Genomic DNA, 17416 nt, shown 5'->3' with positions numbered 1-17416 from the left:
GCTGCGTCACAGGTGATACCCAATCAGCAGAGACGTGTCCGTAAACCCAGGGCCACGTTCATGCTGCGTTCATAGACATCGAAAAAAACATTTTTTCCGAGTGAAAACGTCATCATTCACGTCTCTTCCTGTGGGAATCAGAGGTGGGAAACCGGGGCTAGATTTTGCTAACCGAGTTTCCCAGTTGGTGACTCGTTGACAGCTGACGTTTGATGGAAGCGACTTTGGTTCACTGAAAATATTTCAATGACAATAAACTGTTTATTGTGGACAAACTCCTCTGCCAAGAAACATACACAGACATAACATGTTTGGCCTTGACCAACTGCCACTTTGCTTGTTTGAAAGCCATGATGTCTCTCTCTCTCTCATGGGTGGGCCAAATTCTCTGGGCGGGCAAAGCAGAGAAAGGGGAGGTAACCTTGCTCCTTATGACCTCATAAGGAGAAGATTCCAGATCGGCCCATCTGAGCTTTCATTTTCTCAAAGGCAGAGCAGGATACCCAGGGCTCGGTTTACACCTATCACCATTTCTAGCCACTGGGGGACCACAGGAAGGCTGGGGGAACGCATATTAATGTTAAAAAACCTCATAAAGTGACATTTTCATGCCATGGGACCTTTAACAATAACAGTCAGAAATAGATGGTATAGGTTAAATATTAGAAAGTAGCCTACTACCACAGATACAATTGTATTATTCTTCTTTAAGTCAACATAACGTCATAAATAATTATTTAAACAGTTGAAGGATACATAAAAACTATTGCTCCTATCAGTTTTATAACATTATAGTTATAGGTTTCACCCACCTTCCCCAGTGTGAAATTGTGAAAAAATTACATTTCACAGTAGGGCTGGGCAATATATCAATATCATATTGATATCGTGATATGAGGCTATAGATATCGTCTTAGATTTTGGATATCGTAATATCATGATAGGACATAAGTGTTGCCTTTTACTGGTTTTAAAAGCTGCATTACAGTAAAGTGATATACTTTTCTGAACTTACCAGCCTGTTCTAGCTGTTCTATTATTTGCCTTTTCCCCACTTAGACATTATGTCCACATTACTGATGATTATTTATCTAAAATCGAAGTGTGAAGATATTTTGTTAAAGCACCAATTTTTTAAACCCTAGAATATCGCCGCAATATCGATATCGAGGTATTTGGTCAAGAATATTGTGATATCTGATTTATTCCATATCGCCCAGCCGTATTTCATACAGTTTCCTATATACTGTCTTTCTGGTAGGGAGTGTAGTAACATAAAATGAGCCACAAGGGGGCGCTGCTTCACATATTATCGTTGCCATGTGTTACCCGGTGTTAACCTTTGAAGTGGGAAAATGTCCACTGCCGTGCTACAGTAGGCTATGCTTTCCCAGATCCACCACTTCTGCGAAAAAGCTTTCCCGAAATACTTTGCTTTACTCAAAGAAAAAAACACGCCTGATGCATTTATTTTGCAACGTTTGCGTCGGCTACGTGTTTGGTCTGGTTCTAAACATGAAGCTGGTAAACTTGCTTCTTTCCTGTCTGGTCATGCCAAATCAAAGCACACTCTGGATTTAAGCAGTCTTCCAAAAAATATGACTAGGACCGATTTCTACAGGTCTGATCCCCCCTTACTCCTCCACATGTAGACTAAAGCTGTCAGCATCAGAAAATGGAGGATCATGTTTACTAAATGTTTTACTTTACAATGTAATCAGTAGCCTTCATAAAAAGTTCAAGAGTTTATAAAAAGTACAATTGTCGCACATAAATCAGTTGTTATCAGTTACTGCTGCTTTTTATTTGGTATTTGTGTCCTTTTGATCTGATCTTTGGCTTCCTTTTCAACCTGTTTGAGGCGCAGTCATAGTCTATGGGCGCAGTCAGAGATTATCGAGGCAGAGCAAGAGGTTTACTCTCAATCTTTGTCTCTGTTAGCTTTAAGGGAAAATACCTATGCCTATGTGGGACAGGTGAGTTGGTTGAATATGTTTGGAATACATATATATATATATATATATATTATTATTATTATTTTTTCATTTCATAATTCTCTTTTTCTCTCTCTCGTTTTTGTGTATTCAAATAAAGTACATCTGGGAGCCTTAAATTATTCTGCTTTCTGCTTTAAGAAACTTGTTCTACGAAGACTATTAAAAACATGTGAAAAAGTAAACCCATTCATGATAACATCACTTAATTACATTCACTCACTACATTACCTCACTGCTAAAAATCCACTAATTTAAAAGTACCATGTGGGACTCTTCGTTGACGCTCAGATTGACATAAAAGGGCGCTCACCATCTTGTTCCGTATTTAAAGTCTTTGGCTGGTGGCAGACGGCGATAACGTCATACTGAAAGAAAACGCTGCCAAATAACTGCACTGTAATTGGCCGATTCACCGCAAAGGGCGGGCCCCGCGCTTCTTGCAGTAGCGGATTGGTCGGTACTCCTGTCACTCAATCCCCCTGCCTCTGCTCGCGCACACACACAGTCAGGTTGATGGAGAGAAGGAGAGGAGAGAGGTAGAGAGATGTGACAAACAACGGAAACAACTTTTTTTTAAAACGTTCACTGTTTTCCTCTGTCGTGCATTTGACTTTTCTCTACTTTGCTTACTTTTCTTTTCTCATTTCACGGCCGTTTCGCTGCTTTACGGTCAGAGTCGTGTATCCTGGCAACGCGAACAACTGCCCTGCGAAGTTTGGATCAAGTGTTACACCTTCGGCCGGAAAGTAAACTGGATATTTACCCGCTCAACTAACGGAACCGACTCTGGGATGCATATGAGCGATTGTGGAAGTATTTCCAACAGTTTGTATTCATATTCAATGCTTTCCGTTGTAAACCCAGTGTTTAGCGAAACGGGACAGCGCGAGACAATAGTGGTGTAAGCTCGCGAAGGCGCGCGGGAGGGGGTCGATGCCTCGCGGGGGCTTTGTTCTGTCCTGTGTGGTGACCCCACCGCGAGCCTGCTGCTGATATTGACTGGTTGGCCGTGGATTTTAGCAGCCGTTGGTGATTGATAAACGGATTTTGGAAGCCGCTGGAACAACCATGGACGTGACTCTGTCCGAGTTACTGGCCACGTTCATGGAGTCGCCGCTGGTGGTGTGGGTGAGTGGGAACAGCACGCGCACACAGTTGCACACGCGTTGCGACCTCTGCCTCTGTTTTAACTTTCTCTTTTCTGTTTGGTTCTCTCTCAGTTCGGTGCATTTGTTTACACTAACTACCTGACTAACCAGTAAAAAAAACAAGCAGCTTTAACCTCTAGCTAATATAACGTTACCACTCTGCAGTAGTTTGCTCACTTTTACTAACGACCCCACTGATTGGCAATGTTGACATTTCCAGTGTATACACCTCACACTCAGATTCAGTGACCCATTGAGAGATATCGGTTAGTGCCTCTGGGACTTTCCCAAGTGAAGATCTTATGCTAACTGTCAAACTGAAAAAACTTGAATTCTGTTTCTTCTGCTTCACTGCACTTCTTGAGTTACTGCTGTTTTTTTTTTTTTACCTCTTCATCATCTTTTGCCATTACATTAAAATGCTGATGTTCACAATAATATTCCCCAGTCGACCCACATATTTTCACTTTCTGAATAATTTTAGCTGTCTTGCATGTCCAAGGGGCCAATGTGTTAAAAACACACCATTAAAAAATACCATTAAACATATTCATTCCCTAGTGCTATAGATGTCAGTGTCTTCAGAGTTTACTTGGGACCCAGTTTAATCTCCCAGCTGGCCATCCCAGAGTATGACAACCCACAGAGCAGTCAACAGGTTATCTAACTTATTGGTACTTCCTGTTTCTCTGTAACCCCATCATGTTGACCTGACCGGTTGGCCAACCATTGTTTCCCCCCCCCCATCTTTGTTGGACTCAGACAAACACAACACAATTAACACAGCCACGCCGTAGAAAGCTGACACATGGAAAGTGACTAGCTGCTACCCGATTCGCATTCTGGTTTTTTTCTTCTTTTATTTCCATCTCCCAACGTTAAAGAAATGGATTTTGTGACCAGAAGGTTGCCGATATAATCTCTATGGTTTTAGGGCATGTATGGGTGAGGGAGAAAAATGAAAGAGTAGTGCTTTCTCCTGTGGCCAGCAGCAGATCAGACTGTGGTTGTACTGGACACCTTCCAGCTGTGTCACTGTGTGAGCATGAGCAGGGCGTTGCTCAAAAAGAGAGAGGGCATTACTCTCAACAAACACTCCCCCACCACCCCCGAATAAACATAAAAATGTGCTGTCTGTGGCGTTTTAATTCCAGTACAGCCGTAAAGTCTATCTTAAAACATTGCTGACATGCCCATGTGTACATTGTGAGGGTTGTTCTGTTCCTGCTGTCGATACTGGCCACGTAGAGATGCCCTCCAAACATAATATCAATGTAATGTAATCCACTTGGGGGGGAATCCACAGGCCTCGTTTTGTGCAAAGATGCATGTTCAGCTGCAGCTCAGCAAGGAAACGCTGCATGGCTGTCCTCGACCAAAATAATTCGTAGCCCATTGACACGATTTTGTCGACTAATCAATTAGTCAGTTGTCTATATGGTTCATACTGAATATCTATATTTATTCTGTTTTTCTTATAATATATTCTGCTAATACACTGCATCTATCTATATTATTCTTACTACTATTATAATGTTACTGCTACCACATTGCACATATCTGTACATGTTGAACATTGTTCACATTACATAGCCATATTTATTCTGCTCTTAGAAGGTAACTGCTAATACACTGCACACATTTATATTTATATTTAATTGATATTACTCCAAACCACCTTCTGTTAACCAACTGTACACTACTGTCTACACTGCACTATATTTTTTGTCCTGTCTATGCACCACCTGTCTATACTTTGTATATCACATTTACATTACTGTAAAACTGAGATTCTCCACAAAGAATCATGCAAATGCACCACTTTATATCTTGTTTACCAGAGATTTGCTCATAATAATCTTAGTCGACTAAGACCAAAACGACAGATTAGTCGACTAATCGTCTTAGAAGGGGCAGCCCTAAAACGCTGTAGCTGTTGCTGCGCCCCTTTTGAAAGATACCCAGTTGATTTAACATGATTTAGAAATCTTGATTGAGAATTCAACAGGACGTCAACCAGCATATTGAGTTGGAAGGAAAAACATCAAGTGTTTATCGAGTGCTCACTTTATACTTGTTGGTGCGATGTTCTTGACGTCTCTTTCTGCCTCTAGGTGCGGACGCTGGGTCCTTTGGGTTCGTGTGACGAAGCCGGCTCAGAGGAGCGGGTCAACATGTTCATGGAGCTGGTGAATGGCGTCTTTCTGCACAAGATCATGACACACATGTAGGTGACGCCTCACAGAGTGAGAGTTTAATGTTCTATTGCATGAGTCAGTGAAAAACCTTTGGTGTGTGTTATTGTGTCTCTGGACTGGGTTATATGAACGGTAAGTGAGTTAATCCAGCGTTTCCTGTGTGTGTCTGTGTAAGTGTGTTTGCGCGACCACATCCTGACTCGCTGGTTTCAGGGTGCAAGTTTCACCGCCAGATGTGCTGAAATCTGCATCGAGAGATCCAGTAGAGAGCAAACGTTAGATCATTAACAGTCCCTTTAGAACTGAGCTGCTGTCACTTTGTCTCAGGAGTTACACAGCTGCAGACACACAAAAGTCATGGGTGAGAATCTCAAGGCACCTCACAATCCGATTCGGAGGGCTACAATGCGATTATTTTAAACGATCATCGATGCACAATCGATTCATCAAAATGTTTTATTTCTTCTTACTGTGTGACTTCTTGCTCCATTTTAAAACAGCTTATTTGTAATATCTATAATTAAATTAATTTACTTCCATTATCTTTACTCAACTTACATTATGGATGTAAAAGAAAATGTATAAACATTTTATTTATTTTAAGACCTCATTGGCCATAATTCTTACTGTAAGAGTTACTCAATTACTCTTACCTCTGGTAAGCGTGTGGTGCGACAACTCTTAACAGATTCAGTTTATGCAACAATATATCCAGATACAATAAATCAGAAAGCTGTCAATGCACCGAGAGAATCAGTCGCAGCTGTGAAGATGATGTAACGTGAGTGCAGGATGTACATTTCAGACAGCAGACTATGGTTTGACTTACATTACGTTACTTGCATACTATGAGCATGCTGTGACAATATCCAGGTTTTGTAACTATGACAGTTTTTATGCAAAAAAAACATGCAAACCTCATGGTAATTAAGAAGCATATTACCCAGTGTGATCTGAGGAATACAATATGTCAGGCTTTGGATACACACACAAACACACACACAATGCTTGTTAGTAGGATGCATCCATTCATTGCTGGTTTTGGTCTTTTCATAGGATTTGTTGACAATCAAAGATATAGAATATTGTCCGGCTTATCCTTTTAATTCTTTCTGGTTTGGGCAGACAGCGCTAATACTGTCCACAACAATAAAACTGAAACATACCTACTTGTGTGGAATCTAAATCTCCTCCCATCCAGACGGCACTCTGGCCCCAATCAGACCACATGTCATATGTTATTGTCTTCAGAAACAATGATAATCACGCTATTGTTCTTCACACACTGAATGTAGGCTAGGCTAACAAGGGTGGGGGGCTGGGGGGGTGCAGGGGGTTATGGGAAAGTGGGTTACAGAGGAGGAGGCATGAGGAATATTACAGGAAAGCCACTCCGAGATCAGTCAGTCAGAGAACCAGTCATCTGTTCCATCGGTCAGTCTGTAAGCCTATTATTCTCTCTAACCTTTTAACTGAGCTGGGGCAGAAATTTGCAATTATATGGCAATTTAATGCGGCAATCTTTAATTGACTGTTAGTTTGACTGACTTGTTGACTAGGAATAAAACTAGGAAAGGATATATTTCCTGAAGTAAATTTAGCATGCTTGTTGCTGATAATGAGCTGTTGTTGAAACATTAGAAAAGGTTAGGAGTTAAAATGGTGTTAAGTGATGAATTGAGTTAGAAGTGTCAATGGAAGTGGAATTCCTCAAAGAAATTGGTGCAACTTGAAGTATATATACCAGGAAAAAAATATGTCGGTTAAAGTTTCGGCTGAAGTGGAAGCACCAAAAGCAATTGGAGTACATTGTGAATGATAATGTAGGAAATAAATAAAATTGTTAAAAAAGCGGAGGATACAAAGCTCAAGGGTTGGAATCCCCAGGGAGCCGACTTGCCAACAATTTGGCAATTCGTGCATGTGGTGTATTATCAAGTGGTCAGTGAGGTCATATTAAGTTGAAGATTGCCTATTGTAACCTGTGAACATTTTGTATGATTTTTTTAACTGATCTTAAGTTATTTAAGATATTTTGATACATTAATCTGTTTAAATTATATAAGCCAATCAATTTTTATCAAAATGGCTACAAATGTAGTCATGTGAAACACATCATGAAAATGAATAATTATCATTGTTTTTTTTGGGGCTTTTCTGCCTTTAATTTCGGATTCGAACCCAGGACCTCTGCGGCATAAACCTCTCAGTACATGTGCTTCTGCTTTGCCACTGATCCAACCCGGCCACAACAATGAATTATAAAAAAAAAAAAAAAAATCCAGCCCATCCAAATGCTCGCAATCTGCATGGACCCCGATCATTGCCTCTTGCGTCTATATTTAGAATAGTTTCACCATCAAACGGACGGACGTCATGCCAGTCATAGTAGGTCAGCCAGACCGCGTTACACCCCCTGTTCACATGCAAATCAGCCTGGCACAGGCTGTGATGTGTATCGATGTGAGCGTAAATCTTTCCCCAACACAAAAGTTGCCCTGCACTTGGGATGTGTGTGTTGGTGTGAGTGTGTAATATGATCTTTGTCTTAAGGGGAAATAAGTAACGTCTATCTAAGTGCTCCTGTGGTTTGTGTGTGTCTCCATAGTGACCCCAGCCCAACCCATCAGAGGCTGAACAAGAATGTGAACAATGATGTGTCGCTTCGCCTTCACAACCTGACTGTTCTTACCAGACACATCAGGACGTACTACCAGGTATGCACACACACGATGGGAAACGTTCATGGGTCTAACTGCACCACAGTCGACAAGCAGGATTCCAGATTATCATTTATTTTTCACCCATGCAAAAAAAAAATCTTAACCAAGTAGAATTAGTATATCATCTGCTAATCAATTGCTCCATTTTTTTTTTTTTCTAGTATCATGTAGAATTCTTACCAATATTACTGAATCATTCCTTGGTTTGAGTCTCTGTCAGAGATTGAGGCGATTAATGCACGGTTGTGTGTGAGTGTCAAATGGCCCATTTTCTATTGTGTTCCCTACGGTGTTAGCATTTTGCTGCACCTTTTACACACTGCATTGTGTTTTATCTTATCAAAGGCAATGTGATTGGCCCCTGCAGCGTGACGTCGGTTTGCATATATCCAAAAGTTTTGGTTTCAACTTTTTGCTGCATAGCCTCTGCATATTTTCCGGCGTCCCCTGTGGTCCCTACTGCCGCGGAACACGCTCTGCACGCATTCAAATGAGCCGGAGGACTTGTAGGGCTTCCCAGTCTGGCTGAGCCGAGTTCTAACCGAGCAGTCTGATGTTTATAGAGATCTGGTTATACTGTTGCAGCCTGGTGTCGTTTTCAGATTATTCAATGAATTAAATGTTAACTAGCATCGCGTAAACACAGTCAACGGCCGCGCGTAGCGACACTGCACTCTGGCTGGCTGAGATTCTTTCAGACCACTTATTGTGTTTCATGCGTCTTACCTCGCTTCTAACCTTCTTGTCCTAGAATGCAGGCAAAAGTGAATATATATATACAGTATATAGTTTCCATATTGTATCAAAGTAGCTTACTACATGCAAGCAATACACTCCCACCACTGTGTGGGGTTAGAACTCAGAGTAAGTGTGTGTGTCAACAGGACATGACTGCAGCTCAGCCAAATCAACTGTATCTGAGCACCTTATCACTGATTTATACAAAGGACACACTGTGTGCAGACACACACATGCACAAAGGATTTATGTATCCAACCAAGGAGCTCAGATTAGCTTTGAGGGAATGGTCACATTACATCATGGGCCTGGCATCAATACTCAAAATGCTCGAATTAAGGACAGTTCAAAACACACATTTGTCATTGCCAACACTCCTCTTATGAGGCATTTGTGAATATGTCATTCCTCTCTCAGAATCAGAATACTTTATTGATCCCCTCAGGGACATTATTTATTTAGTTGTGTCTCTGTAATACTACACCATGTGGTCATGTCAATCAATCAGTCCATTTATTTTGTCATGTGAAGTAATTAAAAATACAATTTCAGTTACAATTTCAATTACAATACAATTTCAATAAACGTATGCATTTAATAGATCCTAGTGGCCCGAGGGTAGAAGCTCCTCCTAAGCCTCTCAGTGCTGGCCTGGTGTAATCGGTACCTTTCATCTGACCTCAACAGGGAGAATAGGCTATTCCCGGGTGGTTTGGATCTTTAATGATTCTCTCAGCGTTTTTTCTTGCGGCGCCTGGTGTAAAAAAAATCTTTTAGGCAGGGTAGAGCACCACCTATTGCCACTCTCTGCAGGGCCTTGCGCTCCTGTTCGGTGCTGTTTCCGTACGAGGCCGTGATGTTCCCCGCCATGGCGCTTTCAATGATGCAGGAGTAGTGATTGCTCAGTATTTGAGGGGATACCTAGAATATTCTCAGGCGTCTGAGGTGAAACAGTCTCCGCCTTGCCTTTCTCACCACTGAGTCGGTATGCAGTGCCTAGGTCAGACCCTTGGTGATGTGGACACCAATGTCTTTGAAATTGTCCAACCTTTCCGCCGAGTACCCATTGATATTAACTGGGGCGTAGTTCCTTCCCTGCTTCTTCCAAAATTCCACATTCATCTCTCTAGTCTTGCTGACATTCACGAGTAGGTTGCTCTCCTGACCTCTACTTCCTTCAGGTAGACCTGTTCATTGTTGTCTGTGATCACGGTTGTTGTTAAAGGTCCCATTGGAATGAAAATGTCACTTTATGAGGTTTTTTAACATTAATATGAGTTCCCCCAGCCTGCCTGTGGTCCCCAGTGGCTAGAAATGGCGATAGGTGTAAACCGAGCCCTGGGTATCCTGCTCTGCCTTTGAGAAAATGAAAGCTCAGATGGGCCAATCTGGAATCTTCTCCTTATGAGGTCATAAGGAGCAAGGTTACCTCCCCTTTCTCTGCTTTGCCCACCCTCCACCTTGCCCCCCCCTCTCTCCCCCTTAATAGCTACAGACACAGAAATGGCACATCCTAAGGAAAGCTCATTGTGGGACTGGCTCTAGATGCTGTAATTCTGCACCAAGGCTGAATTTCGGGAAAGAGACTTCAGATACAGTATTAGGGGACCACTAAGGTCTATATAAAAGAGTCTTCAGATACAGTATTAGGGGACCACTAAGGTCTATATAAAAGAGACTTCAGATACAGTATTAGAGGACCACTAAGGTCTATATAAAAGAGACTTCAGATACAGTATTAGAGGACCACTAAGGCCTATATAAAAGAGACTTCAGATACAGTATTAGAGGACCACTAAGGTCTATATAAAAGAGACTTCAGATACAGTATTAGAGGACCACTAAGGCCTATATAAAAGAGACTTCAGATACAGTATTAGGGGACCACTAAGGTCTATATAAAAGAGACTTCAGATACAGTATTAGCGGACCACTGAGGTCAATATAAAAGCATCCAAAGAGCACCATGTCATGGGACCTTTAAGATTATTATTTATCAAGGACTGGACAGAATCACTTACATTTTCTCAAAGTTCATTTACTTGCAAGTAGAGTCAGTTTTACAGCACTCACTGCATAAGTACAGAAAATGACTGACTAAAGCCTTCAACAACAGCTTTTTTATGAGTAAAATGGAGTCATAATAAAGAGTCGAGTACGTCTTTATCTCTGGTGCTTCCCACAAGGTCAGTCAGTGGCTCCCATGTTATCTCGTGAGAGTGCAAGCAGTATTTTGGTTTTCTATTATGCAAACAGTTTAATATTAACAGAAAAGTGGAATGTTATCATAATTTTTCTAACAATTGTAGTTTTACATACGGCTGCTCAGAAATCTAATCCTTACCCACCTAAAGTGTATGACAGTACAGTACACCTCTTAAGATCAAATTGTGTGTACGCACGATTTATGGAAGAGGCCTGTAATCTGGTTCATTTAGCTACCAAAAGGAAAGATAATACAGAATACTTCAGTAAAGCATTGATCATGTGTAGCTGATGCAAATCGGACACAATAAAGACCACGTCTGCTGTCACCTCAGCTGTCGACTGTTGTGTGTGTACACAAGTGGGTCATTTTGGGCTATATGGGGTAATCTGTCCATGATGATTAAGCTCCAACCACAGTCAAATACGCTGGTTTTAACATACACTCAACCACACACATGCACATGGACACACACCTTAAATCATTCAGTTATGAGCCTCAGAATGCCACTTAGTTTAATTTAGGATCAGCTGCAAGAACAGAACACACACACACACACATATATACAACTGTTCATAAGGGGCTAGGCGTTGGCTTTCTCCTAATTAGATGATGTCTCAGCAGACATACAAGCGGGTCCAGTGACTTCTCCTAGTCTCCCCAGAGACAAAGTGTGTGTGTGTGTGTGTGTGTGTGTGTGTGTGTGTGTGTGTGTGTGTGTGTGTGTGTGTGTGTGTGTGTGTGTGTGTGTGTGTGTGTGTGTGTGTGTGTGTGTGTGTGTGTGTGTGTGTGTGTGTGTGTGTGTGTGTGTGTGTGTGTGTGTGTGTGTGTAAGGAGGGGGTGTCTCTTACCTCCCTTCTGTTCCCTCTCTGTTGTACAGAGCACAGTAACCTGATATCACTAGCTCTGAATACTAAGCTATTTACTCTTTTCACACTCTTGCTGGGTTTTCCGTCTGACTGTTTTACCCAAATGCTGGAAAAAGTAACTGATTCATTGATCAACAGAAAATTAATCAGAAATTTGAGACAGAATAAAAAAAATCATTTGGTGGTTACAGCTTCTAAAATGTGAGGGTTACTATTTACATTGTTTAATATAATCGTAAACGGGAAACCTCAAAAACCTTACCAAATCCTTATGGACTGGAGAAGTCATTGGGGAATGTCTGGCATCTTTTATCTTGATAAATGACTTCAACAATTTTAACAATCGATTAACTGATTATTTCTGTCAATTAACTAATTGGTTGATTGAATATTTGTTTCAGCTCCAGTTCATAGTATACCTACTTCTTCAATTATCACTTTATATAATACTCCTTAAAATAGGATACATCCTCATGTCACAACATGTTAACCATTGAAAATAAGCTTAATTTTACATTAAAACAGATACAGATTTCCGTGCTAGGGATAGGCGGTAATAAATAATAAAAATTGACACAGACAGTGCTACAGTGACAGGACCAAATGACAAAGAAATTAATTGTTGGGAAAAAAGGGATGCCTTATCTGTAGGTTGGTCAGATTACACTTATTTGCAGGCTGTCAATGGCAAGCAATACAAGCAACCTCTTTTGTCACCTCAAAATGAAATTTTGATAAAACATTATTCAATTTGAGTAATTTTTTATGAAATAAAGTAAGAATTATCTTCTTAAATTTAAATATTTCCTAATTTCTTCTCTCCTCTGTGACAGTAAACTGAATATCTTTAAGTTGTGGACAGAACGAGACATTTGAGGACGTCATCTTGGACTTTGGGAAACACTGATTGACTTTTTTTTTAATTTTATTTTTTATACATTTTCTGACATTTTATTGACCAAAAACCAGGAAGGACAGTATTGGTTTTTAGAACTTTTTTTGTACTCATTCTATCCAACCGAGAGTCTCTGTAATACTTCCACAATGTCTGGGTGGGACAGCTCTCTGGCTCATGTGAAAGAGATTTCATTGTTGTGTAGAAGGCTAACTTAGGCAGGACCCGCCCCTGCTCTCTTTCTTGTGCCCCTTTCCTTTCGCTTTACTCCTCCTTGGTTACCGTGGGAACTGCAGAACAAAACCCTGAGCCTACATGAGATGTTTTGAACTCCATATCCTCTGGCCTACTTCACACACACACACACACACACACACACACACACACACCACACGATGTTGACCCTGGTCAAATTCGTCGACAGGGTTTTATTGCCAGCCACTGTCGGGAACGATTGCTGTTTTGTGTTCTGGGGAAAGAGGTTCCACCGTGAGGTTATTAGAGAGTAGTGTTCCCTTTTGTTTTTGATCTAAGTTAATGTACTGTGTGTGTTTATGTGGCCATCCCCAGGTTTTTGGCAGAGGGGAAGAACTGGGGGCTCCGAGACACAGTGCTAATGTTCCCTTTATTCAGTAGAAAAAAAGAAAGGAAAGAAAAGGAGTGACCAAGAGCATTCACTTGGAATAGCGCTTCTGGTTGCTTCACGGTGTGATCTGAGTAGCCTTTCCGTCCTGTTTAGTTGTTTTCTAGTTGTCTTTTTGGCCGCGCCGCAGGGCGAGGTCCAGCTCCAAAGCCATGATAGTCCCAGAAAAATCAGCTGGTTTGTCATTACTGTGCCTTCACTATGGATCAGAGCTTCTAAGGAGGAGAGGAATGGGTTTTGATTTGGATTTTTAAAGTGGAGAAAGTTGTGAAACACAGAACTTAGCAGCTTAGTTAAAGTCAGATCTGCTGTTAGCTGCCATCATTTTATTGATCTCGGATTAGAAATGTGAGCCCAGTGCGTTTGTGGGCCATGGATTTAGGCCTTGTGTGTATGTGTGCGTGTCTAAATGGGTCATGTAGCAGGCTGTATTGATCCCTTTTAAGTGTTAGATCCTGTGTTAGATCCTGCTGGTGATGTTGCAGCGGGAGATTATTTATAGATCATCTGAGCTATCACTAGTGCACACACACACACACACACACACACACACACACACACACACACTCTCCTATCTTGCACCCGGCGCAGCACGGCGCAAAGCCCGACGCAAGTGTCTTTGCTAGTTTAAGACCGACGCAGTTGTCAATTTCCCGTCCAATGGCCACGTTGTTTAAATAGCAAATGCACCTGCGCCCCATCTTTGCGCCCATGGGCGTGCTGGTCTTACAGGGAGGTGTGTTCAGGTGCATTCTTGGCAGCGGGAAGTGATTGTGCCATTGACCAAGAAATACTCGTTTAAAGTCAATAACGCAGCATTTTATTGTTATTTTAACAGCAAATTAGTAAAATGTGCTTAGGCTTATGCACAGCGCGTGCACACTATGCTTGTTACACACACACAGCAGCACACAAACACACAAAAGATTACAAATAAAAATATTACGGTGCAAATCTGCCATCATAATAGCAATGCGCCAAGGTCCAAACGCACCTGGCTTTTAAAGGGAATGGGAGATGACACTGATTGGTTTATTGCATGCTAAGCCGTGCTCTTAGATCGTTAAAATAGGGCCCTTAAAGTCAAACAGAGTGCATTTTGATCAGAGATTGAAATTTACCTTATTCACACTGTTAGTATTTAATTAGTGACGTACATAATGCTTGCAACAACAACAAAAAACATATACACCACAATTATACGCAACACAGGTCCAGGTGGTGTATGTCTGTCTAGCTCATCTACAATAAACAAAGGGCTAGTTAGCACTGACCTTAGCCATCTTTTTTTCCAAGTAGAAACATCAACCTAAACAAACCATACAGATTTAACTCAACAGAACTTCTCTCTCTTTCCTCCCCATTAAAGATGTGCCGGTATTAAAATAACTTAAAAATGGCCTCAGCCTGGCAGCTTACCACTTCATCTTCCGTATTCGAAGTACTGGTAAAATACGCTGGCTCCGTACACTCTCCTTCCTCACTCTTTCAACTGCAACCAATATTCCGTCAAATCTGTTTGAAAAGTCAGCCTTCAGATCTTTGATAGCTTCGAGAATTGCTATGCTCTTTATTCCTTCTTCTTCGCCATTTTTAGCAGGCTCGTCATCGGGCATCGTGTTAGCTTCAGCTTCCCCACTGTCCTTAGCCATCCAAAGTCTAATATTTTAGATTCCAGCCTCTTTGCAAGCTTCGCTTGATTTTCCTGTTGCAGACGACATCTGACATCTTTTTTTTTTTTTTTTGTTGAAATTATGTTATTGTCTTTATTGTGGTTACAAATTATGTATATAACAGGAACTGAAGTTCAGTGGAGGAGAGAAACACGACCTGTCTAGCCATTACCGGAAGAAAGTAAATATAATTTTACAGCAGCCAACAGTATCGGTCAATCATAGTAATGGACTATAGAACCACGAACATCTCATGTAAATGGCATCTCGCTGTCTCCTTGAAATCATATTTTAGGTGTTTAGTAATTGGCTATCGTTGACTTAATCTGCAGTGTGTCTTTATGAAACAAACTTTGTGACAAAGCTTCCAGACTGACGACGGGTTTCAGCCGAACTCCCGCTGTGCCTTAAAGACATCTGGTAGCCAGCCCACATGTTTTATTCACTGTGTGTGTGTGTGTGTGTGTGTGTGTGTGTGTGTGTGTGTGTGTGTGTGTGTGTGTGTGTGTGTGTGGTCTCTCATTACCCCATGGTGTATAGGCCAGTGTAACAGTATCTGCAGGTATTGCACTACCTCTGCACTCGCTACCTCAAAGTCCCTGCAGCTCGGTTGTTGTTGGTGTAAGCCGATCTTAGCATTTATTTGCCTGGTTAGCAGATGACACTCTAGACCAGAGCTTGATATCTCAAAAAAGTTGTGACCGTGACCTAATGTACAGTGGCAGTCTATGAAATGGGAATGGGGTTTTCGAACTCGCAACGCAATTTTGATATCTGCGTGCGTGGGAGACTGTGTGCAGGTGTGTTTTTAAGTGTATTATTCCAGCCAGCGCTTCCCTGCTGACAGTCACTTCCCTCGTTCCAAAACCGCTACACTAACACACCTTTTCCTTTGCCAGGGGTCATCCGTATGTCTCCTCCCATGTGTCCTTTCTGTAAACCTAATGTCTTTCTATGTGACCTTATTCCCCTGTCATGTTTCCTAATCTCAAAACAACTTGCTTTGGCAGTCAAATTACATGTTCGGATAAAGACACTGCACCTCTGTCTCCCCACATGCACTAGTTTCTGTGATTGCATTTGATTTATTAGAGTTGGTAAGATATTTGTTTAAAGTGTATTTATTCTCTGCCCTTCTGGACAATTGGGTGTGTTTCTGGAGACAGGAGAGGATATTCTGGAATGGAAAGCATTCCCTCCTAGTGGGCTGTTTTTATCCTGACTCAGAGACAGAGACACACACACACACACACACACACACACACACACACACACACACACACACACACACACACACACACACACACACACATCGACAGCAGGGTGTTTCCTGTTGGCTGCTTGCCTAGATACACACACACACACACACACAAACACACACACGACACGTAGGTGCACAAGTCAGGGTCAGTTGGTGGCTGGACTTTGATTCGTTTCCCCTGGTAAAAAACAATATTTAATATGTAACACATTAGATTTTTCCCCACTAGTGGTAAGAATCTTACTTGAAACAATTTTTAGAAACTATTGATGTCCTGCATCAATCAATGTTCTGTTTGAAAAAAAAAAAAGTTAATTTTTTCAACCATAAAATGTCCCCGATCACTACATATCTTGATCACAATTCTTTGAAAATGTTGTGTTTATGTTATAAATGAATATTTGCCCATATATTTTTATTTTATTTTTTTTCATTCTCAAATATGGATATCGGCCTCAAAAAAACAGTGGCTTTCAGGTCTAATAAAATTTCATTGTGCTTTTGCGACAAGGACCCAACTTAATGCTTTAGTTGCCTGCCGGTTGCCTTCTGATGAACAGTTTCTAGTGCTTGTGCAGTGCTTGTGCAGTGCTTGTTGTCAGTAACACCGCCTTTTTTTTGGGGGGCATTTTAGGCTTTTATTTGACAGGACAGCTGAAGACATGAAAGGGGAGAGAGAGGGGGGAACGACATGCAGCAAAGGGCCACAGGTCGAGGAGTGAACCTCTATATATGGGCGCCTGCTCTACCAACTGAGCTATCTGGGTGCCCAGTAACACTGCCTTTTGTAAGGTTATTATTATGACCATAACATTGAAAATGTTTGTTCTTTTTTTCCATGTCCCACCAACCTCATCGTCTGTGCTACAGGAGAACTTACAGCAGTTAATAGTCATGCCCCTTCCTAACATCCTCTGCATCGCCAAGGATCCAATATCAGGTAACACACTTCCACACATCATAAACCCTAACATGAATGAAGTGCTACATATTTCCACTTCCTCCTTGTCTGTGCTTTAATATATCTTCCTATGGAACAAAACACTCACTTATGCCTGTACTGTG

The 17416-nt window shown here is 41.4% G+C and overlaps 1 protein-coding gene across 1 annotated transcript in view; it reads left to right on the top strand.

Moving 5' to 3' along the window:
- The first annotated feature begins 2520 nt into the window (after positions 1-2520).
- Positions 2521-17416, top strand: part of ccdc88c (coiled-coil domain containing 88C) — a 47093-nt gene continuing 32197 nt past the window's right edge. The window contains exons 1-4 of the mRNA XM_028566473.1: positions 2521-3125; positions 5260-5372; positions 7952-8060; positions 17222-17291. Of these exons, the coding sequence (XP_028422274.1) occupies positions 3066-3125; positions 5260-5372; positions 7952-8060; positions 17222-17291 (352 nt within the window). The 5' untranslated portion in view covers positions 2521-3065. The remainder of the gene's footprint in view (positions 3126-5259; positions 5373-7951; positions 8061-17221; positions 17292-17416) is intronic.

Source organism: Perca flavescens, chromosome 20 (assembly GCF_004354835.1).
Source record: "Perca flavescens isolate YP-PL-M2 chromosome 20, PFLA_1.0, whole genome shotgun sequence".
Taxonomy (NCBI): domain Eukaryota; kingdom Metazoa; phylum Chordata; class Actinopteri; order Perciformes; family Percidae; genus Perca; species Perca flavescens.
This window is presented reverse-complemented; position numbering and strand designations above follow the sequence as displayed.